At 34.2% G+C, this 22,209-nt stretch overlaps 1 protein-coding gene across 1 annotated transcript in view; it reads right to left on the minus strand.

The window, feature by feature from the left end:
* The window catches only part of LOC145675441 (tetratricopeptide repeat protein 37), an 88,544-nt gene that overhangs the window by 23,151 nt on the left and 43,184 nt on the right, over window positions 1–22,209 (minus strand). The window contains exons 6-10 of the mRNA XM_081745864.1: window positions 18,255–18,499; window positions 17,314–17,619; window positions 12,292–12,471; window positions 824–984; window positions 180–315 (exon numbers count right to left, since the gene is read on the minus strand). Coding sequence (XP_081601990.1) covers window positions 180–315; window positions 824–984; window positions 12,292–12,471; window positions 17,314–17,619; window positions 18,255–18,499 — 1,028 coding nt within the window. The remainder of the gene's footprint in view (window positions 1–179; window positions 316–823; window positions 985–12,291; window positions 12,472–17,313; window positions 17,620–18,254; window positions 18,500–22,209) is intronic.

A 22,209-nucleotide genomic window follows, 5' to 3' on the forward strand; every position in this document is an offset into this window, starting at 1 on the left:
TTCACTTTTTGTAAAGAAAATTATCTAAGATACAACTGATCAGCTTATTCACAAAAGAACTTATATTTTATTAAGTATTTCTTTTTTTTCTGAAAAGAATCGATTCTTGCCAGCATAAAAAACATTTGCTTGGAAAATTAGCAGAACATGTCAATCTGAATGCTAAGATAATGGTCTACCTGCTTAATAGTTGCAATTTGAAATGCTGGATACAACGCCTCGGGCTCAAGCTCGACAACCTTTTGAAAAGACTTCAGAGCTGCTGTATAGGCGCCTCTTGCTAGGTATGCATCAGCTAAACTTTCCCAACAGTGGCTGCAAAATAGAAGAACTAATTATTGTACTGTACCATTTGTTTAATTTCATAACGTAAATGGTATATATTTCATGAAAGCTCATATAAATTCTTTCTCTTCTATGGTCTGATGGAACTGTAACATACACAAACAACACGAAATATATAATTAATTCTCAAGAAACAGAATCAATAAGACATTACATTGTACACTATTCCATAGATTCCAACTACTAAGAAACGGCATGTTCAGTCTCTTTTACTTTATCGACCGTTTTAGACAAGCACTTATTGTTCTTTCTAACTACATGTATGTTTTTATTTAAAGTTCTTTTTCTTCAGCTTTTCATTTTTAAATGAAAATTACAGTTATACATATTGTGATATACAATCCATATTGGTCTAATATTAAGAGAAGTCAAAATTAGCTATTTACAACTGGCTCAGATTAACACTCTTTGTGACATCACTACAATAAATTTGTTATAATCAGACACTGTAATTGTGAATAAACGTAAGAATACAAACCTGTCATTGGGATCAGCACGTATGGCAGATCGGAGACTGCTGATGGCTTTTGTTGGATCATCCTTATCCAAATAATAAAGCCCTAATCGCAACCAAGCCCACTTTGCAGTTGCAGCACCGTATGAACTTGTTACAGAAATCAGAAGCTGAAGATTTGATTCCTAAAATTATTATAACACTTTAAATAAAAATCCAATTTACAAAACAACGCAAAATTTTTAATTGTTGTGTATCTGTTAAATACGTGTTTAGAAACATGTGTATATTCTTATCCGATAACGACACGTCCAGTAGCGCACGAAAGAATTCCAGTTAACAGCTGACAAATATAAACGCCTATCAATGAAAAGTTCTCAATAGAATGAGCGTTTATATCATTTTGTGTTACATTTCCAGTAGGTTTGATTAATAAAAATTACTAAAACTAACTATAACTGCACATAAAATGTAAGGAATATTTGTTCAGATTATATTCTAATTAACTATCCATGACATATTCTTGTATCTACCACAAATTTATATGCACTACATACTTCGAATGATGTTCTTCGATAGTTTATTAGGTTTATTTCATTTTGTGAAGAGAATTGGATCACATATTTAAATTTAATTAAAATACAATGGGATTATGATTATTTTTTTAAAAAAAGTGACATATCATTTTAAATTTTATCTATAAAATCAAATATTTACAAATTTAGTATAAAAACAAACTTATTTTTTCTCATATTACATTTAGAAGTTTCTGTGAATACAATTTTCAATTATACAAAAGATCACTAAATTTATCAACACGAAAAGTATCAAGTTGGATTTGGTAACACTGAATTTTAGAATTATATATATAACAGAGTCATTCCATCTGAAATCACCAAATTTGAAAACAAAATGTGGCTCATATGTTTTAAATTCTTTTCAAATTGTGTACATGTGTTGTGGTATCCTAACATAGCACACCTGTTAAATTTTACAGCTCTATCTCAAAGGAGACTGCAGTAGGAGCCATTCGAAATTTGGGGGTTTTGTGAAAAAAGCACCTAAGTCCGCCTTCGACTTAAAGTACAGAAACCGCTAGATCTCTGGAGATATTCAGGCTATTTGAAAATGGTTTTCACTAAAATATTCTTAGAATTTGTAGCATTTAAAACATTGTACAAATAAACTTCTCAAGTGGGGTTAAGCAAATGAATTTTACCATCAAAGAGAAAAAAAGAAGAAAAAGTAGTCAAAATTTTTTAATTATTTCTGAAAAAGGTCCACCTAACATCAACCTCAAATTTTCAAAATAAGTAGCTCTGGTATTCTTGTTTATCATATTAAAAAACTAGGAGGGTGTTTTTTTGATATGTTGAAGGAAAAAAACATAATTCAAGTCTCATATTATTTAATTTTCTAGTAATACGACTCGTATGGCTATGTATGTTCCTTTACAATAGTTGTTGGCTCTTATGAAAAAATAATAAAAACAAGTAGAAACCCTTCCTTAAATGTAATTTATAAAGTTATTTTAAAACAATATGTGCCTATTACGCAGCCTATATAGTGCTGTTTGATTTAATAAAAGAGACACTGAACAATAGTGAATTGTCGTTATATAATACACAAATACAGTACGGCGTCGAAAATCCGAACTAATTTGGACAACAGGTTGTTCGGATTTTCGAAAATGACCAGGAAAATGCAATTTAGGCTTAAATACACTGTACGGTATGCTCTTTTATCGATACAGTGGTTATACAGTACATACAGAAATTGCAATACCTTGTAAGACTATTTACATTTAATGTTTCTGAAGAACCTGCTCGTACATGAAATTACACAGTTCTTGTAACACATTTAAAACTTAACTTTTATAGGCCTAAGGGAAAATAAAAATATGTATGACAAATAATTACATACTAATGAGCTTTTGTAAAAACATTGACTTCACACAAAGAAAACTCAATTAGTGTACTGTCACTAGCTTCTAGGGACCGCGTTCGGATTTTTGACGCCCGGATTATCGACGTCCTACTGTAACATTTACATGTTTGGTTGATTGTAAGCAATTTGAAACATTGGCCTAAGATCTCTTTATCACCAATTCAGTAGCGTGAATTTTTTTTTCTTCAGAAGTGCTGTATTTTCTGTCAGTACCAGTTGAAATACTGGGTACTTCAATATTAATGATGCAGTTTTCGTATGGAATCCAGCATGTGTCAGGTGTTTTTAGCCAGAAAAACATTTTCTTGAGTCCATAGGGATGAAAGAAATTTACATTAGTCACGATGTTCTTGTGAATTCTTAACTATTTTTCCAATCCACCATTTCTCTTCAGAAATGCACGCAATAAATTGCTCACATGAAAAGATTAATGTATTTCGATTCTGCTCAAGTATTTAGAGTGAATGAGATACACGACTAATTTCAAGTTTCAAGAGGTTGATGTGTTCATAATGATTAATTTCACGCATCTCTTGCAACGTTAGGCTTTTACAATCTCTTTTGAAGTATTGGACGAAGGTTTTCAACATACTCCAGCATAAAAAAGCGTTTGGTTATAGTTAAAAAAGCGTTTGGTTTTTGACAAAATTCGAAGAAATCGGCAACAGTAACAATTCGGTCATCTAGTGGACTCTGTAAACTAGCATGCCTCGCTGGACATTTCAGCGTCTCAACGATTCCATCGCAAACACTTCTGCCGTGACTTCTGGCAAACTTGTACAGCATAAAACAGCATAAAATGTAACTGTGTCGTGCTTTAACATATCACTGACAACATAATGAAACATTTGATAATAATTGAAGATACAGGGTTTCTTAGGATGTTGCATTTAAAAAGGTTAGAATGTTGCACAGTTGAGTAGAATGTTGGTCCAGTGCTAGTCTTAAACTTCATCTTGAATAATACAGTAGTTTTCAGCAAAATCAACTATAATTAAGCATGAATTGTCATCTAAAGTCTCTACTGTGTGTATCTGAAATAGTCGCTCTAGGATTTGGCTATAAAGTGATGCTGCGCTAATATGTCATTTTTTTCCTACAAAAATCTCAATGTAGTCGTCTGTTTCTTTAATATTGTCTCCATTTGGGTTCCGCCAGTTTGAACCCATTGTTTGTACTTACATCTTCTGAGTAAGTCAGTTCTTTTAATGCACGAACGAGATACTCAGTTGTTTGAAATGGTTCAATTGTTTTCTTAGTCGTCCATGATTTTGAAACTAATGAAAGAATCTGAGTCCTTTCAGCAACGGTACTTGAAGTTACAAATTTCTGGTACAATTCATTTATTCAATTACCTCAGTCTTGACAATTATAAACATTTTCAACCGGAAAATTGCCAACAGTCATTGGAAAGTTGTGGGTTTTGAGCAAAAAGTGCTTAAGTCCGCCCTCAACTTACACTGTCGTAATTTGTTTTTCTTGAACATACCAAAAAACACCCTCCTAATTTTTTTATATGTTAAAGAGGAACACCAGCATTACTTATTTTAAAAATTTGAGGTTGGTGTTAGGTGGGCCTTTTTCAGAAATAATTGCCAAATTTTGACATTATTTTTCTTCTTTTTTCTCTTTGATGGTGAAATTTATTTGCTTAACCCCACTTGAGAAATTTATTAGTACAATGCTACAATGCTACAAATTCTAAGAATTTTTTTTCGTGAAAACCATTTTCAAATCGGTTTCAGTACTTTAAGTCGAAGGCGGACTTAGGTGCTTTTTGCACAAAACCCTCAAATTTCGAATGGCTCCTACAGCAGTCCAGTTTTCATAATGCCACTGAAGTTGAATCAATATGTGACCAATTTTCTTCACAAAATGGAATAAGCTTATCGAACTACCGAAGAATATTCAATCATATATATTTGATATAGTACATATCAACTTTATGTGAATACAGGAACATGTCACAGGAAGTAAATTAAAGTATAATTAATTCCTCAAACTATTCTACTAAGAGGGTTAACATCTTATTAATGGCAATTATCCTCAGCATTACACACCAAAAAAATACTACACAATTCCTAAAATGTCATTAAATCAAAAATTACTTAATGAATTTTCAAGTCGTCGTTTCTTCTGTCACAATTCAAAAAGTATTCCTTGTAGTAAAATATAAGTATTTGATACAATATCTACTTCATCCTGTGGCTTATGATACCCAGAGTTTTATTGCAGAAACAAAAGCTCGCCAGTGCGCCATACCTAATGCCATCCAACCCAGTCAGGATTCTGTTGCTACCTCTTTAATTTTACATCACACCAGTTCTTCTATAGGCCTATTTCATTTCAAATCGTACACGTGATAGCCAAATGTGTACCATGACCATTTTCAAATGAAAAATGAAATGAAATTTTGAGTTTTACGTCCCACGGTTATGTCGGTTAGGCTAAAGGAGACGGTGATAATGAGTAATGAATGAAATGGTGGAATGAAGAAAGTGGGAGGAAACGGGAGAACCCCGAGAAAACCCACGCACACGGTGTTTGTCCACCACAAAGTTCACTTGGCGGGAGCAGGGTTTGAACCCGAGACCCCTAGCACCAGAGGTGAACGCTCTACCACTGAGCCACCGCGGCCCCCAAGACCATTTTCAAGTTGTAAGAAAATATATATATATATATATATTAAAGACGGACATGACCAGAATACAGAAACAAAATAGTTTTGGTCTCTGATGATTTGCAACAGTGTTGCAACCTCTTAAAAAATCACCACAGATAGTTACTTTTGCAGCAAAGTGAGGAATTAGCGTTTTGAAGGTATTATTAAGAAAGAACAAAATGTGCTAGAAACCTTTTTTGTTTTTTATTTCATACTATGTTTTCAACTCTTCCAAACCATACCAAACACAGACATTAGAGGTGTAACATGAACTGTAACGAAATTGTTGAACTTGGAAAAAAAAAAACCTCATTGTACACATATTTCGGATATTTCCTGTGCCTAAATGAAAACACATTAAGATTTGTTTTATGCTACGAATTTTGAGTGTACGATCCATGCGAGGATGCCACGATACGATGGTATCGGGTTTTGTATCCTGTATGTCCCTGGGAAGGGATTAGCCAAGATACGACGGTAGTAAGGGTTCGGTGTTAAGTTATTTGGATAGATTGAGTTTTTTTCGGGTATCCACCGCCACTGAAGAGCCACACGATACGATTACAACTGAACATTATGTATGGTGGTTTGATCGTTTTTAATAGCCTGGGTTTGGAAAACAACCATGTCTCTTGTAGCCTCAAGGGACAATATACCAAATTTAAATATAAATAACTCGCGCACGCAGAGGTTGTTCAGAAGCAAGTGCAAAGTCTTCTGTAAGTTTGTATAACCAAATGTGCATAGCAAACAAATTAATATAGCACTCACACTAACATATTTAGATCTTACCTGAAATATGTTTTTATTCGTACCGTACCACATTACGAATACATTCCAATAATAATTAAACAACAGAGCACTTATGACACTTATTAATGACCTTATGCACATGAGTTATAGAATTGATTTTTAACACTGATCTTGAAAGAATATAAAAAAAATAAAATATGAAAGATATCGATTTATTATTAATATTTCACATTTACAAACAACACTAAGATTTTACACAATAACTATAATTATGTGGGTATTTCACTCGCTGGCCCATATACGAACGAAATATGGTCGCGCTATTTGCGTTGCATAAATAAAAACGGAACGAAATACTATGGAAACATGACATTACAGTAAAAATATTATTTCCTACCTATCTGTACACCACAAGTGAGAATTTAGCATGAAAAAGTAAAAATTTCAAAATAATTGGACTATTTTCAAAAATTAATATCTCAAAAATCCCATCTTGAATTTTCATGAAAGTTACACAAAGCATGCACACGACATTGTTCTCTAATCCTGTAAAGACAGACTTGGTATTATTTTTCTGTGAAGAGGGATATGAAATTTTGCATTGCACCTTACAGAAGGTGTGAAATAATAGTAAAGTAGTCAACAAAGTGTGGGATTGGCAACACTGCTTTTGATTTAAATTCCGCATCCAAGGTGTTATGTCACCATTGTAACAATGTAAGTAAATATATATTGACCAAGAACAGGTTCAGTCATTACTAAGACTTATTTTATGTAAGCACTCACTAGTGTATCACAGCTGTGCAAAAACGTCTTCTGTAAGTTTTACTTCGGTTGCTGGAAATTTGTGGAGACGAGCAGAGCGTCCAGTGAGAATAGGGGAATTAATCTTGAGCAGCACTTCTTATGGGAACTGGATAGACATTTTGCACTGAAGGCCATTTGAAACCAGAAACTCATGTGGAGTCATGAGAGAGATCGTAACATCTTCCAGTTTGAGTGATATGTGCGTTATTTGTCACTTTCACCACCATGGGTGTAAATAGCACCCCCGTAATCCTCACCGCGCGGAGGACGCTCGAGCTCCAGGGGCCCAGGATATATAGAAAGTAGGGGGTGCATAACTAAGCGTTGTGGGGGAGCTGAAGCTTCAAAGTTACGCCACTGCACAATACTGATTGTCTAATACACACGAAAATCACATACACACAAATCTATCACAGTATATCAAGGCTTGGTTAAGAAACTAAAAATGAGAGTTTTCTTCGTATAAGCAGCAGTTCTGGCAATGGAAAGTTCATGTGACGCAATTCAAAAGTGGCTGGACTGAATTCCAGCCATCGGTTTCACATTCACCTACTCTTTCCTTTTAATTGAACGATAGTTTTCGACAGTACACTTGTCTAAAAACAGAAATGTTGTATTCTTCGTGAATGTAGGGACAGTTTCAACAAATCATCCTGCATCTCTAATTGCATCAATAAGCTATGTAGCAGTTGCAGATTAAATTTAACTGCCCAGTGTTTACTAAACAGCCTACACCATCAGAGGGGAATTTACCATGCCCAGTAGCTGAAAATGGCCATCTCCTTGTAACGTTGTCACTCACGCGTTGAAGCTCAAATAACTGGAATCTGTTTCTGAAATGGGAGGCTGCACTCTCAGATAAAAATACCTGGGTAGAAAATGCGTGTCCATCACACAGTGCAGATATCACCCAAGATCAACTGGACAGCACATAGTGCATGCGCACGATCATGAGCCAAGTCATCACTGACTACTGCAAAGCTATGTATGATACCATGAAAGTATCCAACACTTGTGAGTATTGAGATTTGGATCAGTGGTAGAGCATTCACCTCTGGCGCGTGGGATCCCTGGTTCGATCCCAGCTCGCGTCAAGTGAACTTTGCGGTGGACAAACACCGTGTGCGTGAGTTTCCTCGTGGTTCTCTCGTTTCCTCCCGCTTTCTTCATTCCACCATTTCATTCATTTTTCATCATCACTGTCCCCTTTAGCCTAGCCGGTGTAACAGTGGGACGTAAAACTCAAAAATTTCATTTCATTTTTGAGATTTGGAATGTTTGCGAATGATAACCTTGGATCTCTTCCTGCAACACAACCATCCAGTTCTCGGCAAAATCAAAGTGCAAGACCAAAGTATAACTTGTTGAAGTATCTGATCTCTTCTCAGCAGCAGCAATGGCCTCTCTTTGAATGAGGTGAATGTGAGCATGACAGATCCCTTTCACGATCCAATTGTTTGCCAGTTACGTATTTCTAACACTAGATTTTAAACTGTTTTTGGTCAATATATTTACTTACATTGTTACTATGGTGATATAACACCTTCGATGTGGAATTTAAATCAAAAGCAGTGTTGCCAATCCCACACTTTGTTGACTACTTAACTATTATTTCACACCTTGTGTAAGGTGCAATACAAAAATTCATATCCCTCTTCACAGAAAAATAATACCAAGTCTGTCTTTACAGGATTAGAGAACAATGTCGTGTGCATGCTTTGTGTAACTTTCATGAAAATTCAAGATGGGGTTTTTGAGATATTAATTTGTGAAAATAGTCCAATTATTTTGAAATTTTTACTTTTTTCATGCTAAATTCTCACTTGTGATGTACAGATAGGTAAGAAATAATTTTTTTCTGTAATGTCATGTTTATATAGTATTTATTCCTAGCATAAAACAAATCTTATGTTTTCATTTAGGCACAGGAAATATCCGAAATATGTGCACACCGAAGTTTCTTTTCCAAGTTCAACAATTTTGTTACAGTATATGGTACACTTCTACACCTCTGGTGTACCTCTGTTTGGTACACCTCTGTTTGTTATGGTTTGGAAGACCTGAAAACATAGTATGAAATAAACAACAAAAAAGGTTTCTAGCACTTTTTGTTCTTTCTTAACCCTTAACGAGTTTTCGTAACCATTTGGTTACACATTTTTTGATTTTGCCTATTGGGTTGAAGAGTGTTATATTTCGGTATTGTTCGTTGTAGTTATTTCTGTACATACTTTCTGCGATGGGAGAACAGCTATAGCCCCCTTGTGACAACTCTGGTGAGTTTTATGCGGGAAGTAGTGTGTGGATATGTTGTTGTTTTGCAAGCAGTGATAGAAGCAGACAGAAAATATTAAATACTGAAGGTAAGCAGTTTATGTTTTTATTTTTCTCGATATGTTCTTGTTTGTAAGTCATTGCCCAACAATGTGCAAGTATGAAAACAGCATAGTGTCAAAAATTGATTACTATTTACGATAACAATATACTACGTAACCATTCGGTTACATTGTTCAGTAACGGATCAAACGGATACTTTGTACAGAAAAAAAATACAAAATATTGGACTAGCTTATAATGATGTACCTTTTGATATTTTTATAGAAAATCTAACGTGAAAAACAAACATAGTACTCTGTTTATTAGTCAAATTTTAAATTTCATAGGGAGGCTCAGTATGATATATATATATATATATATATATATATATATATATATATATATGTAAATGTATATGTGTGTATAAATAAGTTTTACTGTGAAATCTCATGTCAGATGCAAAGGAGAAATATTGTGATAGGCTATTCACATTTTTGCAGGTGACTGTGTTTCGTCAAAAATGGATGAAGAACTTGCCTCCGTTGATATATCCTATGGAAGGAAACTAAGCATAAGGCCAACAGTAGTGATCTCTTTCTCTTCTAATCTATCGGATTTCGGCACCTCGGATTCAGAACCTGATCTTACTTTCAGTGATTCAGATCCATATTATATACCTGAGATATAGTACAGAGTGAGGCATCAGTCAGTTAAGACTCCTGTAGCACAGGAACATCTTGGCATTCACATGTGGTTCATGGTATATGCTTTCTCGGGTGGGTAATGGACCATATGTTTTGACATGGTTGCCCTGGCGCCCATCTTGGAAGCCGTAATCTTGGATCCAATTTGGATTTTTAAATGGAAGGGGATATGTGGGGCATCATTTGACAAGACCTCAATTTCAGGGAAACAGTGATACAGACTATTTCACCTACCTTTATTGGTTCAGAAGTTATTTTGTCACAAACTGTGAAAATTTGGCATTACAACATTATTTGCTCTATGTGCTATCCTTGAGTAAGACAAACTGCAAAGCGCCTCTGCCAATCCGCATGGATTCGCAACAGCATATCAACGGTTTCACAACATTGCAAAATTCTCTGCATCAGATGGTGAATATCATGGATGGGTTCTTGATAAATAAGGTTCATCAGATGATAGCAGAGGAAGAGCTCTAGTGGCGTAAAATCTGGCCCACTCTATCCGTCTCCGTCGCCCATTCCAATGTCCGGAAATGGTCTATCGAGCCATTGGCGTGAACATAAGGCATAGTGAGGTGGAGCTCCATTTTGCTAAAAAAAAATATGGGAAATCACCATCCTCATTCAAGAGAGAGGTATCTGAGTTTTTAGTCGTGTACATTGAGAACTTTTTACAAGTGCGAAATTAATGCAATATTTGAAGGATGTAATGAAAATCTCAACTCTTCCAACAATGAGACAAAATCGTTTAGGATGCAGAAGATAAGATTTTTTCTTACCTTCTGAGGCAAACACATGAGAAGTGTAGACAAGTCAAACAGGTTCATAGAACTCTGCCGTACACCAATGAAATCAAAACGATGGTGTTTTAGAATTTTTGGGTACATGTTAGATTTAGTTGTTGTAAACAGCTGGTTACCTTACAAAAGAGAGTGTAACATACTTGGGAAATCATCCATACATCTTAAAGTGTTTCGGGCTGATACTGCATCTGCACTAGTATCATGCAGAAAGCCTAAACAAGAGAGACCATCTTTAGAAAGCTTGGGCGAACCTCAAGTGAAAATATGTCGACCTGTTGCTACGTGACCATGTGATGATACAAGGAAAGAGTTTGTTGCTCACTGGCCAGCCCACACATCTAAGGGAATATGTCGTTTTTGTAAGTCGGGAGTAATAAGCTCACTAAAGAATTCCTTTACGCAGTTCCATCTGTAAGTATATGTATCACGATAAGGAATGTTTTTGTCACTTGGTAATTGATATCCTTTCTAGACTCCTAAGTCACTGTTACACTACGTTGATATATTCAAATTTAAAAATATAAAAAATGAAATAAAAAAGAAGAATATTCTATAAAACTACGCATATATATTTGAATATTATATTTATTCAATCTGTATTTTCAGCGAAATGTAAATATTATTATTTTTTCTATGTGGACTCATAGATAGTATCTTACATTTTCTTATAAATTAATATTCCAGATTTAGATATTAAATCCTATAAAGTAAACAACTCTTACCATGTTTCATTTATTTCTCCTTTCTTTTGAGACTACTTTTCTTTATTACTATATGGCTACAAGTACTAAAAAATCACTTTACGGAAAACTGTGCAAAGTAACCATTTGGACACAACTCAGTTCTCGAAAACTATTGGCGGGAAAATTTAGAAAACTACTTTCAAATGATATACAAACCAAATAGACGACATACTGCAAATATCATAATTTTTTGATAATTTTTAAAGGTAGTGAATTGTTAAGGGTTAATAATACCTTCAAAACGCTAATTCCTCACTTTGCTGCAAAAATAACTATCTGTGGTGATTTTTTTAAGAAGTTGTAATACTGTTGCAAATCAGCAGAGATCAAAACTATTTTGTTTCTGCATTCTGGTCATGTCCGTCTTTGATATATATTTTTTTCATAAGAATTCAAAATGGTCGATGGGCATCCGTTGTACGATTTGAAATGAAACAGCCCTATAGATGCAAATTTAATTATATATGTTATTCAGTGTACATATTATTTGAAAGTAAGGAACTAGTTTGAAGATATTTCTGTTAACTTTCATTTGTTAGAAGTAATTGGACAGCAATATTTAGCAGCATCTTGGCGCTTTTTTTCTTTTTTAAGATGATAATGAATCGTTCATAGCGCCTGTTACGTCAGAATTAAATTGTTACTGGAAGAGATGTAACATCCACGGTATAGCAATCCTGAGATAATTGGATATATATATGTAATATATATATATACATTTATAATAACGATATAAACAGCTGGTACTTTTCTTTACCTGTTTTCCCAGTTGTCTGTAGATATCACTTAATCCAATACCGGCTTCTGAGCATCTTGGATTAAGTTGAAAGGCTTTTTGATAACATCGACGAGCTTTATCGATATCATTTCCAAACAGACGATAATAATTTCCAAGGTAAACAAACGGAGTGGGACACAATGGATCTAATTTTGCAGCCTAAAATTAGATAGAAATTAATCTTTGTGTTATCAATGGAATGGTATATGGTAATAGAACTTATACTCACTTTTTACATTAACGAGAACATACGAACTATTTCCAGTAAGGTTAATGTATACACATTAACTAGGTAATAGTGAGAATTTGGTTCGAAATCCCTCCTGTTGTAGGAACTTGAGTTAATATGTATTTTCTCAATTTTTCTTCCATATTATTTCAGATAACAGTAATATTTACAAGATAGTTATGGATCTTACGATGTAGAACTCGAAGAATGAAAATAGAAGTAACAACAAACATATACTGCCTACATATACACCTACTATCTACTTATTAGTATGTAAAGTATTCCAGTTTTCGAGATGTTGATAATTTGAGATACAATTCTACCAATTGCGAAGAAGGGAGCATGCAGCTGAAGATGAACAAAAATTACTTATCCTTTCACTATCGACAGTAATTTAATTAAAAATGTATGTTAAAGAACAACATACGGTAAATTCTTTGTAAACTCTTCTTCTTCTTCTACTACTACTACTACTACTACTACTACTACTACTACTACTACTACTACTACTACTACTACTACTACTACTACTACTACTACTACTACTACTACTACTACTACTACTACTACTACTACTACTACTACTACTACTACTACTACTACTACTACTACTACTACTACTACTACTACTACTACTACTACTACTACTACTACTACTACTACTACTACTACTACTACTACTACTACTACTACTACTACTACTACTACTAATAATAATAATAATAATAATAATAATAATAATAATAATAATAAAGTAAGGTGTATTAAGATAATAGAAGTTGGAAGGTTTTATCTTGTTTCACAATGTTTCAAAAGTTAGAACATATATAAATAAATAAAGGAAATATGCACATGTAAATCTAGAAGGAAATATACTGAAAAATGAACACAAGTATTTACAATAGATGAAGCATTTCATTATAATGTTAGAACAAATACTTTTGATTGATGTTAAAAGAGAATCGTTTATGTATGTTCTTGCTCTGTTCCTATAGAACAAACCGCAGATTCCTGCGTCTATATTATCAATCATAATTATAAGAGGACAACTCACAAACGGTGTGCCGTTAAGGGTGAGCCGAGCGCCGCCATTTTGTGCAGGAATTTCCCATCTGTTCAATGCACATCCAGTTGTACACGTGTGAAGTTCGTGCTGCTTCTGTTCTGTTCATAATATATTGTTAATATGAGTGCTCCAATTGAAAATTATTAAGTGAGGTCGATCATACAACTTTTGTTGGCGAAAAACACAAAAAAATCAAATCCGAGACCACCATATCTTACTAAAAGCAAATGTGTTAACAGTTTAGGAACCCGATCATAGCAATCAGATGAACTCGAGTGTGTAAGAAGAACGAATATGAATTCGCAACACACTGCAAAATCAAGTTGTATTCATACTGGGATAAGGTTAACATTTCCAGTACAAAATAGTATTACGTACGTGCAAAAATTATATTTGTTTTTGACAGGTTACCGTTTAGCGGTGCATCGACCTCACAGATGGCGCTGCCAGTGAGTAAATTAGTGGTCACGTAATCGACTGAATCTCAGAGTATCAATAGGCAGTGATTGTGGACGAAAACTCCTTAGGAAACAGAGTAAAGTGTAGGTGGAATGAAGATCAAGTACACATAAAATAAAATTTACTTTTTGAGTTCGATGAAGATAGTACTACAGCAGCCTGGGGCAACATTTTGCAACTGCATGGGACAGATGCATTCATAATAGCCGACGATAGCAAATATTATTGCTAATTTTGAAAATTTAAAGATCAAGACAAAATCTGTCAAGATAAGCTATGGTCTCGACGCTCAGCAGTGCTCTGACCCCGAAGGTGCTCTTGACCAAGCCATAAAAAAGTCCAAAACTAACAGTAGCGAAATGAGAGGACACCTTCCAGGTAAACAGAACAACGGTCGAAATATTACTCGAAATGTTGGGTTTTATTACAAAATCCGATTGTTGGGCTTCACTTCAACTGACTGCAAATAAGCGAGAGAAGCGAATTGCAACATATATTTCCTTTCTTTCCTGGTACGAGAATGACCAGTGTCATATACTGTCACAGATGAAAAGTGGTTATGTACCGGAGTTCACTGTTGTTTTCGAAACAGCGCCATCAATGCCCAAATTAGGATTTCATCCAAAGGCGTTGTTAAAGTGTTTAGAGGAATCTAAAAGAATAACCCACTACGAGATCCTAAATTCTAATCAAATCGTTAATACCATTTTCTACCGTGAACAATTGGACAGACTAGTAACAGTATTGCGATAGAAGTGGTCAAGCCTGATTAATCGTCAAGAAATCATCATTCATCATTATAATGCTAGCCCCTATGCTTGTTATCACGCGTCAAAACTAATGTACTTTGGTTGGGAGGTTTTATCTCTACCTGAGCTATTCTCTTACTTGGCCTATACAGACTATCACCTGCTTTACGCGTTGCAGAACTCATTCATTAGGAAAGTCTTCGATGGTATGAAGGTAGTAAAAATTGAACAGTCCAGGAAAAAAAAAAGGGGGGGGGATTTCCACTTTTGGCAAAATTTACATTTTCATGCCATCTTGTAGAGCACGCTGAGTAGTTTCATTCGATATATCAAAAAGGGGAAAAGATTTACGGTTAGGTTACTATAGCCATTTAAAAAATCCTTGTAAAATGGAAGAAGAGGGTATCGTCATCATTTACAGTGGAAAAAGGGGGATGTCCACTTTGGGGCAAAATTTAGGTTTTCATAACATCTTGTTCTGTCACGGATATGCGTGCAATACAGGTATATTCAATGAATTATTATATACTAAATGAGTTCAAAACATATCACTCTTGCCCCAGAACCTGATTTTTAATATTCTAAAGTTGTCAAACTTGCTTAAGCAACTGCATCTTTCCGTAAGCAATGTCAAATAGTCGATAGTTGACATTGACTATCAGGTCAACAAAGTCAATGAACCTTTGTACCCCATTTATTCTCCTTGCCCCACTTTCCCATACTTGATACGAATTCGAGAATAAAAGCATATTTCCAAAATTTTCGCTGTACAATAAAGTACTAGGTTTAATCGGTTGAGAACAGTTTGAATAGGATGCTGTGACCAACACGATAATTATTGGTATGATTTACAAAATCTTTTCCTTTATTTTAAGGGGAAGTTGCCTATACCGGAAGGAGAATGGCAGGATTTACATGCTTTGAATGTCTTTTACAGCCCAGATGCTCAAACCTTCTATATGGAACTCCGAAAGAAGGAATTAGAGTAAAGAAGAATAAAAAAGAGAAAGGAAGAAAATCTATTTTTAATAATATTGTTTATAATTTTAAAAACAATCGCCTCTTTTTCCTATTGTTTTGCCTGCAATAGACCCTTGTTTGAGCAGTACAAACTAAGCTCACGACGGTTTTTTTGTATTCTTTTCCTTACAATAATATACGTTGAGAATGAGATTTTGAAGCTAGTTTCCAATACAATAACGAACTTGTAAACCAAATTTGAAGCATTTTCCACGATTTGTTTAGGAATTAAAATGTTTTGAACTTTAAAAATCGTTTCCTGAAAAATTAGTAATAATAGATATCCCCCCTTATTCCCCTGGACTCTTCAATTGTTTTAGAACTGCTCTTCGATCTTAAATCTCAAAACTTTTAAGTAAGTGGGGTTCGTCTCCTACCAACAACACAAGAGGTCATGGCTTGTGGCGCTTATGCATAGCGCTAGATAAGTTATAATTTGTGTTGCTCGTAACTTTTATCCGCATACCAAAAATGATGAAAGTTTGCACAACCCAATAAATATAAATATTTTAAAGGTACTATTTTGGGTATGACAAATGGTGCAAATTAATATACAGCAATCAAACTATTTTGATTTCTGAATACACACACACACAAATCCTATGAATCTATAGTTTAAAGTACGTCCAAAATATCTAATGAAATTACTTCACATTCTTCTAAAGTACGAAATAAATGTTGAAGATTAAGGAGTGATAACCATAATATGATATTTGTCAACAAAAGAAATATGTGAATCCATCACAATAGCAATGCAATACAGAAAATTGAGTTTGAAATAAGCCACTACAGCACGTCAGGTATGTGTCATAATTCTGAGGTTGAAGTGGTTAAAATATAACGAAGAGCGAACAGTTGCCAACTTGAAAAAAATCTAAACAAAATAAAAACTTGAAAAAAATCTAACCAAAATGAAACGAAGTTTTAATGTTTGAGCTCAGATCGTGGAATTACACGGAATGCTGTATAATGTGTGTTCCTTTTTCTTATTGACTTCGTTATGGCACTAAGATACTTCATATGGAAAAGAGGGAAAGTTAGTTATGAATGCATTCCATAGATGAAACACAAAGAAGAATTACAAGAAGAAAATTACAAAGAGGGATGATGCAGATATGACCGGCATTATTATTCTAACTTTCAACTAGAATTAGTAAGGCACACATAGTTTATTTTATATTTATTTTTATATAACTGTAGGACAAATAAACGTTCAATAGTTCGTTATTTTCCAAATCTAAAATTTCATTTTGTTTACAGCAATCGTCCACTTTTCAAGATGGGAATAACTGCTAATTTTCCTCAGCTGATCTATACGATAATTCTCATGACGGGCTAGTAGATTAGAAAAATCCTCTTTTTTTGGGTCTTGCCATTTAATAGACAACAGCTCTCTGCCACCTTACAGAAATAAGAGTTCATGCTATTCCGTACAAAGTAAATTAAAAATGTGAGTAGTAACAATATTTTACGCATACCTTTAAAAACGATGTTAAGCTTTCATTATGCCTTTGAGCTTCCCATTGTACTTTTCCTAATTCGAACCATGACTCAGCAACATTAGGATTACAGGTAATAGCTGAATTCAAAATATTCAGAGCTTCTTCCAATTTCCCCTGGTCTTTCAGCAGCAATCCTTGGAAAAGATACGATATATATTTGTGGTTTTCATGATTAGTTAAAGTGTTTAATATTTTCATAACATCTTCAGCTTTTCCTAATTTAAGTTTCGCCCTAGCAAAGCAAATTAGGATCTCAATGTTATCTGAGTTTTCCTTAAGAATCTGAAAAAAATAAAATAAAATAAAATAAAGAGAAATACAGACATATCTATTTCATTAAATATGAAAACACATATATCCATTAATGAAACTCGATTCCCATCTCAAAACAAAAATCATCAGGAAACATAAAGAAGACTTACAGTATATACTTATGAATCTTTTTTATGAAATTTACATGGTTACAAGTTATTACCATATATATATATATATATATATATATATATATATATATATATATATACAGTGGCGGATCCAAGGGGAGGGCTATAGGGGCTATAGCCCCCCCCTTGACACTCAGGTTTACACTGGATAAAATGGGCTTCAATCCTGCTTTACACTGGATAAAACGGCAAATTAGGGTTTAGCCCCTCCCTTGATCATATCCTGGATCCGCCACTGTATATATATATATATATATATATATATATACTCATCTTAAAACAAGAAAACTGGAGTAAGATATCGTTGAAAACATAATGTCATTTGATAGAATAACTAGACTTGATATTGTGTATTTGTGATAAGAGAAATTACATAGTAGAAGTTGTGAAACTTAGAAAGCAAATAAATTTGGATTATTTTCTTATTCTTTCTAAATTGAAGATTCTAACATATCAATTACAAGATTAACCAACCTTTTTACACTTTTCAACTGCTTCGTTTAATTTCTCCTTGTCTTCCTGAGTACAAAGTGATTTAATCAAGGCGATCTCTAAAATATCTTCTAAATATTTCCGCCTTTCATCATCTGACTTTATTTGTCGAACATATTTCAAACCTTCTACAGCACAAAATTCAGCGTCCACGTAATTGTGTAGAGAGAGGTGACACAGGGTAAGTAACGTCCAAGCATAATACGAATTAGGTATCAAATGAACGGCTGTAAACCAAAATTTATAAATACACTTACATTTTGGTAAATAATAGTTAACGAAGTTCGCCCTAAAGCAAACTCATGCACCCAAAATTACATACTAACTGCTAACTTAACAGCAAAACACGAATTAATATTTTCTCACACTGTTTTACATATCCAACTTCTTAGTTCAAAATGATGCCTTTTTCAGCAATTTCGAATTGTTTCTTTCTATTATTATTACTATTGAAATAGTTATTTGCCTATTCTTTGAAGTTCGCGGAAAAGGCAGAGTTCTAATTTTAATCAAATATATCTAATAAGAATTTACATCACATAACTATATTATATTATATAATGATAATAATAATAATAATAATAATAATAATAATAATAATAATAATAATAATAATAATAATAATAATAATTGTTGTTGTTGTTTCGTTTCACAGTGTTAAACTACGGTAATTTTCAAACTACACAAATTCAATACTGTAACTTGTAGTAGTATATCTATAAATACTGGTTGCAATAAAGGAATAAGATCAAAGATAGAACCCGTTCTTAGAACGCTGAATTTATATCGAAAAACATTACCCGCTATCTCGTACTGTTTTTCCTCGATGGAGATTATATTAAAACTGGAAGTGCTAATTGATATTTATCACTTCCAGTGGCAATAAAAAGACTAAAATGAAGGATGAAACATATTCTTGGTACTGAATCCATATCATAAAAACTGTTTATCTATAACTATTTCCGTTTTGTTCATTATGCAATTGATGTTGTAAATGAAAAATTGTATTTTCACCACTTCTGGTTTCAACTGATAGATAAAAGCACAGACAAATCTCATTCTTGGGGTGCTGAATCTGTGTCAAAAGCAGCTTTTTGATATTAACGTTTTTGGTTTATGAAAATAAGCACTGGAACCGCCAAGTAATAGTAAATTCCACCCATTTTCGATTTCGGTACAGTGTAAGGATGATGGTAGTATTTCTCTGGAAATATACTGTTGAAATCCGCCTATCGCTATTTATTACCATTTTTGTTCTATAGTGATCAATGTTAAAACGGAAAGCGGCTAATTTCTATCACTTCCGATTTGGATAGAGGGTTAACAGAGGAGATGGAAACTATTCTTAAGACTCTGAATCGATTAGAAAAGCACCTTATTGCTATCTGTTACCATTTCTGTTCTAGGGCGATAAATATTGAAACCGGAAATGGTTGATTTCTAATATTTTCAGTTTGGATACACGGTTAGCCTAGAACATGGAACCTATTCTTGGGACGCAGAAACGATTGCTGCAAACCGATTCTCGATATCTTTTATCATTTTTGTTCTATTGAAACCGTTAGTAGTAGTAAAATTTAAACACTTCTGATTTTGGCAGTGTGTTACGGACTGTGACGGTATATTCACTTAACATGCTGAATCGACTAAAAAAAAACGCTTATCGCACTCTATTACGGTTTTGTTCTACAGCGAAAAACATTGAAACAGGGAATAGCTACGTTCAACCATTTACTGCTTTAATAAGGTTAATAGAGGAGACTGAACCTAGTATTGGAATGCTGAATCGATTGCAAAAATCCGCTTCTGGGTATCTCTTACCGTTTTTGCTCTGATACCTGTCGACAGATAGACGGACAAAGCCGTTCTCTAAGACTTCCGACACTTATGCATAGCAGTTTTGAAGTATAATAATAATAATAATAAGTAAAAATCTATGCATATAGGTCATATTCATACACAGCATGTGTTCCATTTGTTACCTGTTATTATCAGAACAATATAAGAATATGTTTACAAAGGGCCAAAATCATTAGACTCACGTTAAAGTATTTGATAGACGTTTGTCTCTGAAAACGTACGAGGTTTAACCGAAACAAAGATGAAAATACAGTGAACCTCCGTTACGCTCACACTCATTATACGTTTTATTTTTATTTTATTATTTATTTATTTTTTTCGCGAAAATATATGTCTTATTACAGGATAGAAACCTCCATTTTACGGATACGGATGTCTTCTCCCTATAACATTTATCTTTATAAAGGACAGAAACTATTTTGTTCATATGTACTTAGCACAGAAAATACTTTTTGCAACTTGAAAATAAATCTGCAATAGAGACAGTAGACAGAAAATCTCTTCTCTATAAAATATCAGTCATAAATCAATGATTTGGTGAATCCCCATACAGAACAGCTGCAAGCCAAATTTCTTCTTTTCTCTGTCCACGATAATCTTTTCTCTGTTCTGGTGGGAAACATAAAACACCTTCACAGAGTAAGAACAATGTCGAGAGCTAGTCGTATAGGTAAAAACCCTATGCGGAATTTCTTTCCTTCCTAAACAAATTCACTACTCTTTCTTATGGGGCTTGCATTTTCTTCTACAGCTTGAAATATATATATATATATATATAAAAGATACAATTCCAACGAGAAGCAATTTCTCCTCTCTCCCTGTTCCGTAAATTACCCCAGTAATTTGAACACTTGAGTATTTCGATAGTACTAATGTATTTAGTATATACTGAAAATAATTATCTAAATTTGTGTAACCACTCTCTATGGACACTTCTCATTTACGGACAAATAATAATAAGCCATTTGTATCCGTTACTCAGAGGTTTCACTGAAATTATGTAGAATACTCAAGTACTGCAAAATGTGATGTGTGAATAAAAGATAAGTGAACATTTATGCATTGCAACCGTTCTGTGTTAGCACTGTATGGATGATGACGAGTAGTACACGAGGCAGGTAATACGGATTTGTGTAATAGGCCATACCTTTCCAATTTTCGAAGGCATATTGCGGATATGCAGTTAGTTGGAGTAAGTGTATTCAAGACTGCCATTATGTTAGGTGACGTTAACGGCATCTCGTGACAAGATATCATCATATGAAGAGGAACAGTGGACGGCCGCAAAGCCCAAGTGAGAGAGGTCGCCGAACATTGAAGAGAACTGTCACAAATAACCGTAGAGCTAATGTGGTACAACTAATTGCAGAACATAATCACTACGTCGAGTATCCTGTTGCTATAATTACAATCTGACGGGAGCTATATAACCTCACTACATTCTGTCGGGTTGCAATTTCGTAACCTTTTAATTAATGCCACCTGCCTGATAGCATGAAAAAAGCTACTGACCAAAGCATAAAACGGACCCTAATGCGCAAGAAAGTAACAAGCTACGATGAGCCCTTATTTTTTTTTTTCCTAATTTTTTTTCAATGTCGGATGCCCACAGAAGCGTATGTTCCGGACTGCCCACTTTCTACCGTTAAAACTAAGGTGGCTTCGCTGGCCCGCAATTTCATTGTATTCCGAAGGCCCTATTATTACTTTCAAACGACGAATTACTGTTTATGACTACGTGGGCATTTTAACTGATCAGGTGCATCCTATAATACAGATATTGGTCCAGAACAACTATGCAATCTATTAAGATGACAATGTGCCAATACACACAACCAGACCTTTTCATCACTAAGCTGAAGATAAGAGTGAACTTTAAAATCTCCCTGGCCCATTCAGTCCCTCGATCAGAGATTTTAGGGTAATTTTCTCCTCCATCATCGCTTACACAACTGAGTGCTGCAATGCATGAAGAATGGTTCAATATTTCCATCGAAATGACCCACGAGCTCTATACCTCAATTTCCCAACGAGTACACTTCACTTAGGGGCTAAAGGTGATCCAACGCCATACTCA

Source organism: Thermobia domestica, chromosome 2 (genome assembly GCF_964235325.1).
Source record: "Thermobia domestica chromosome 2, izTheDome1.hap1.1, whole genome shotgun sequence".
NCBI classification, from domain to species: domain Eukaryota; kingdom Metazoa; phylum Arthropoda; class Insecta; order Zygentoma; family Lepismatidae; genus Thermobia; species Thermobia domestica.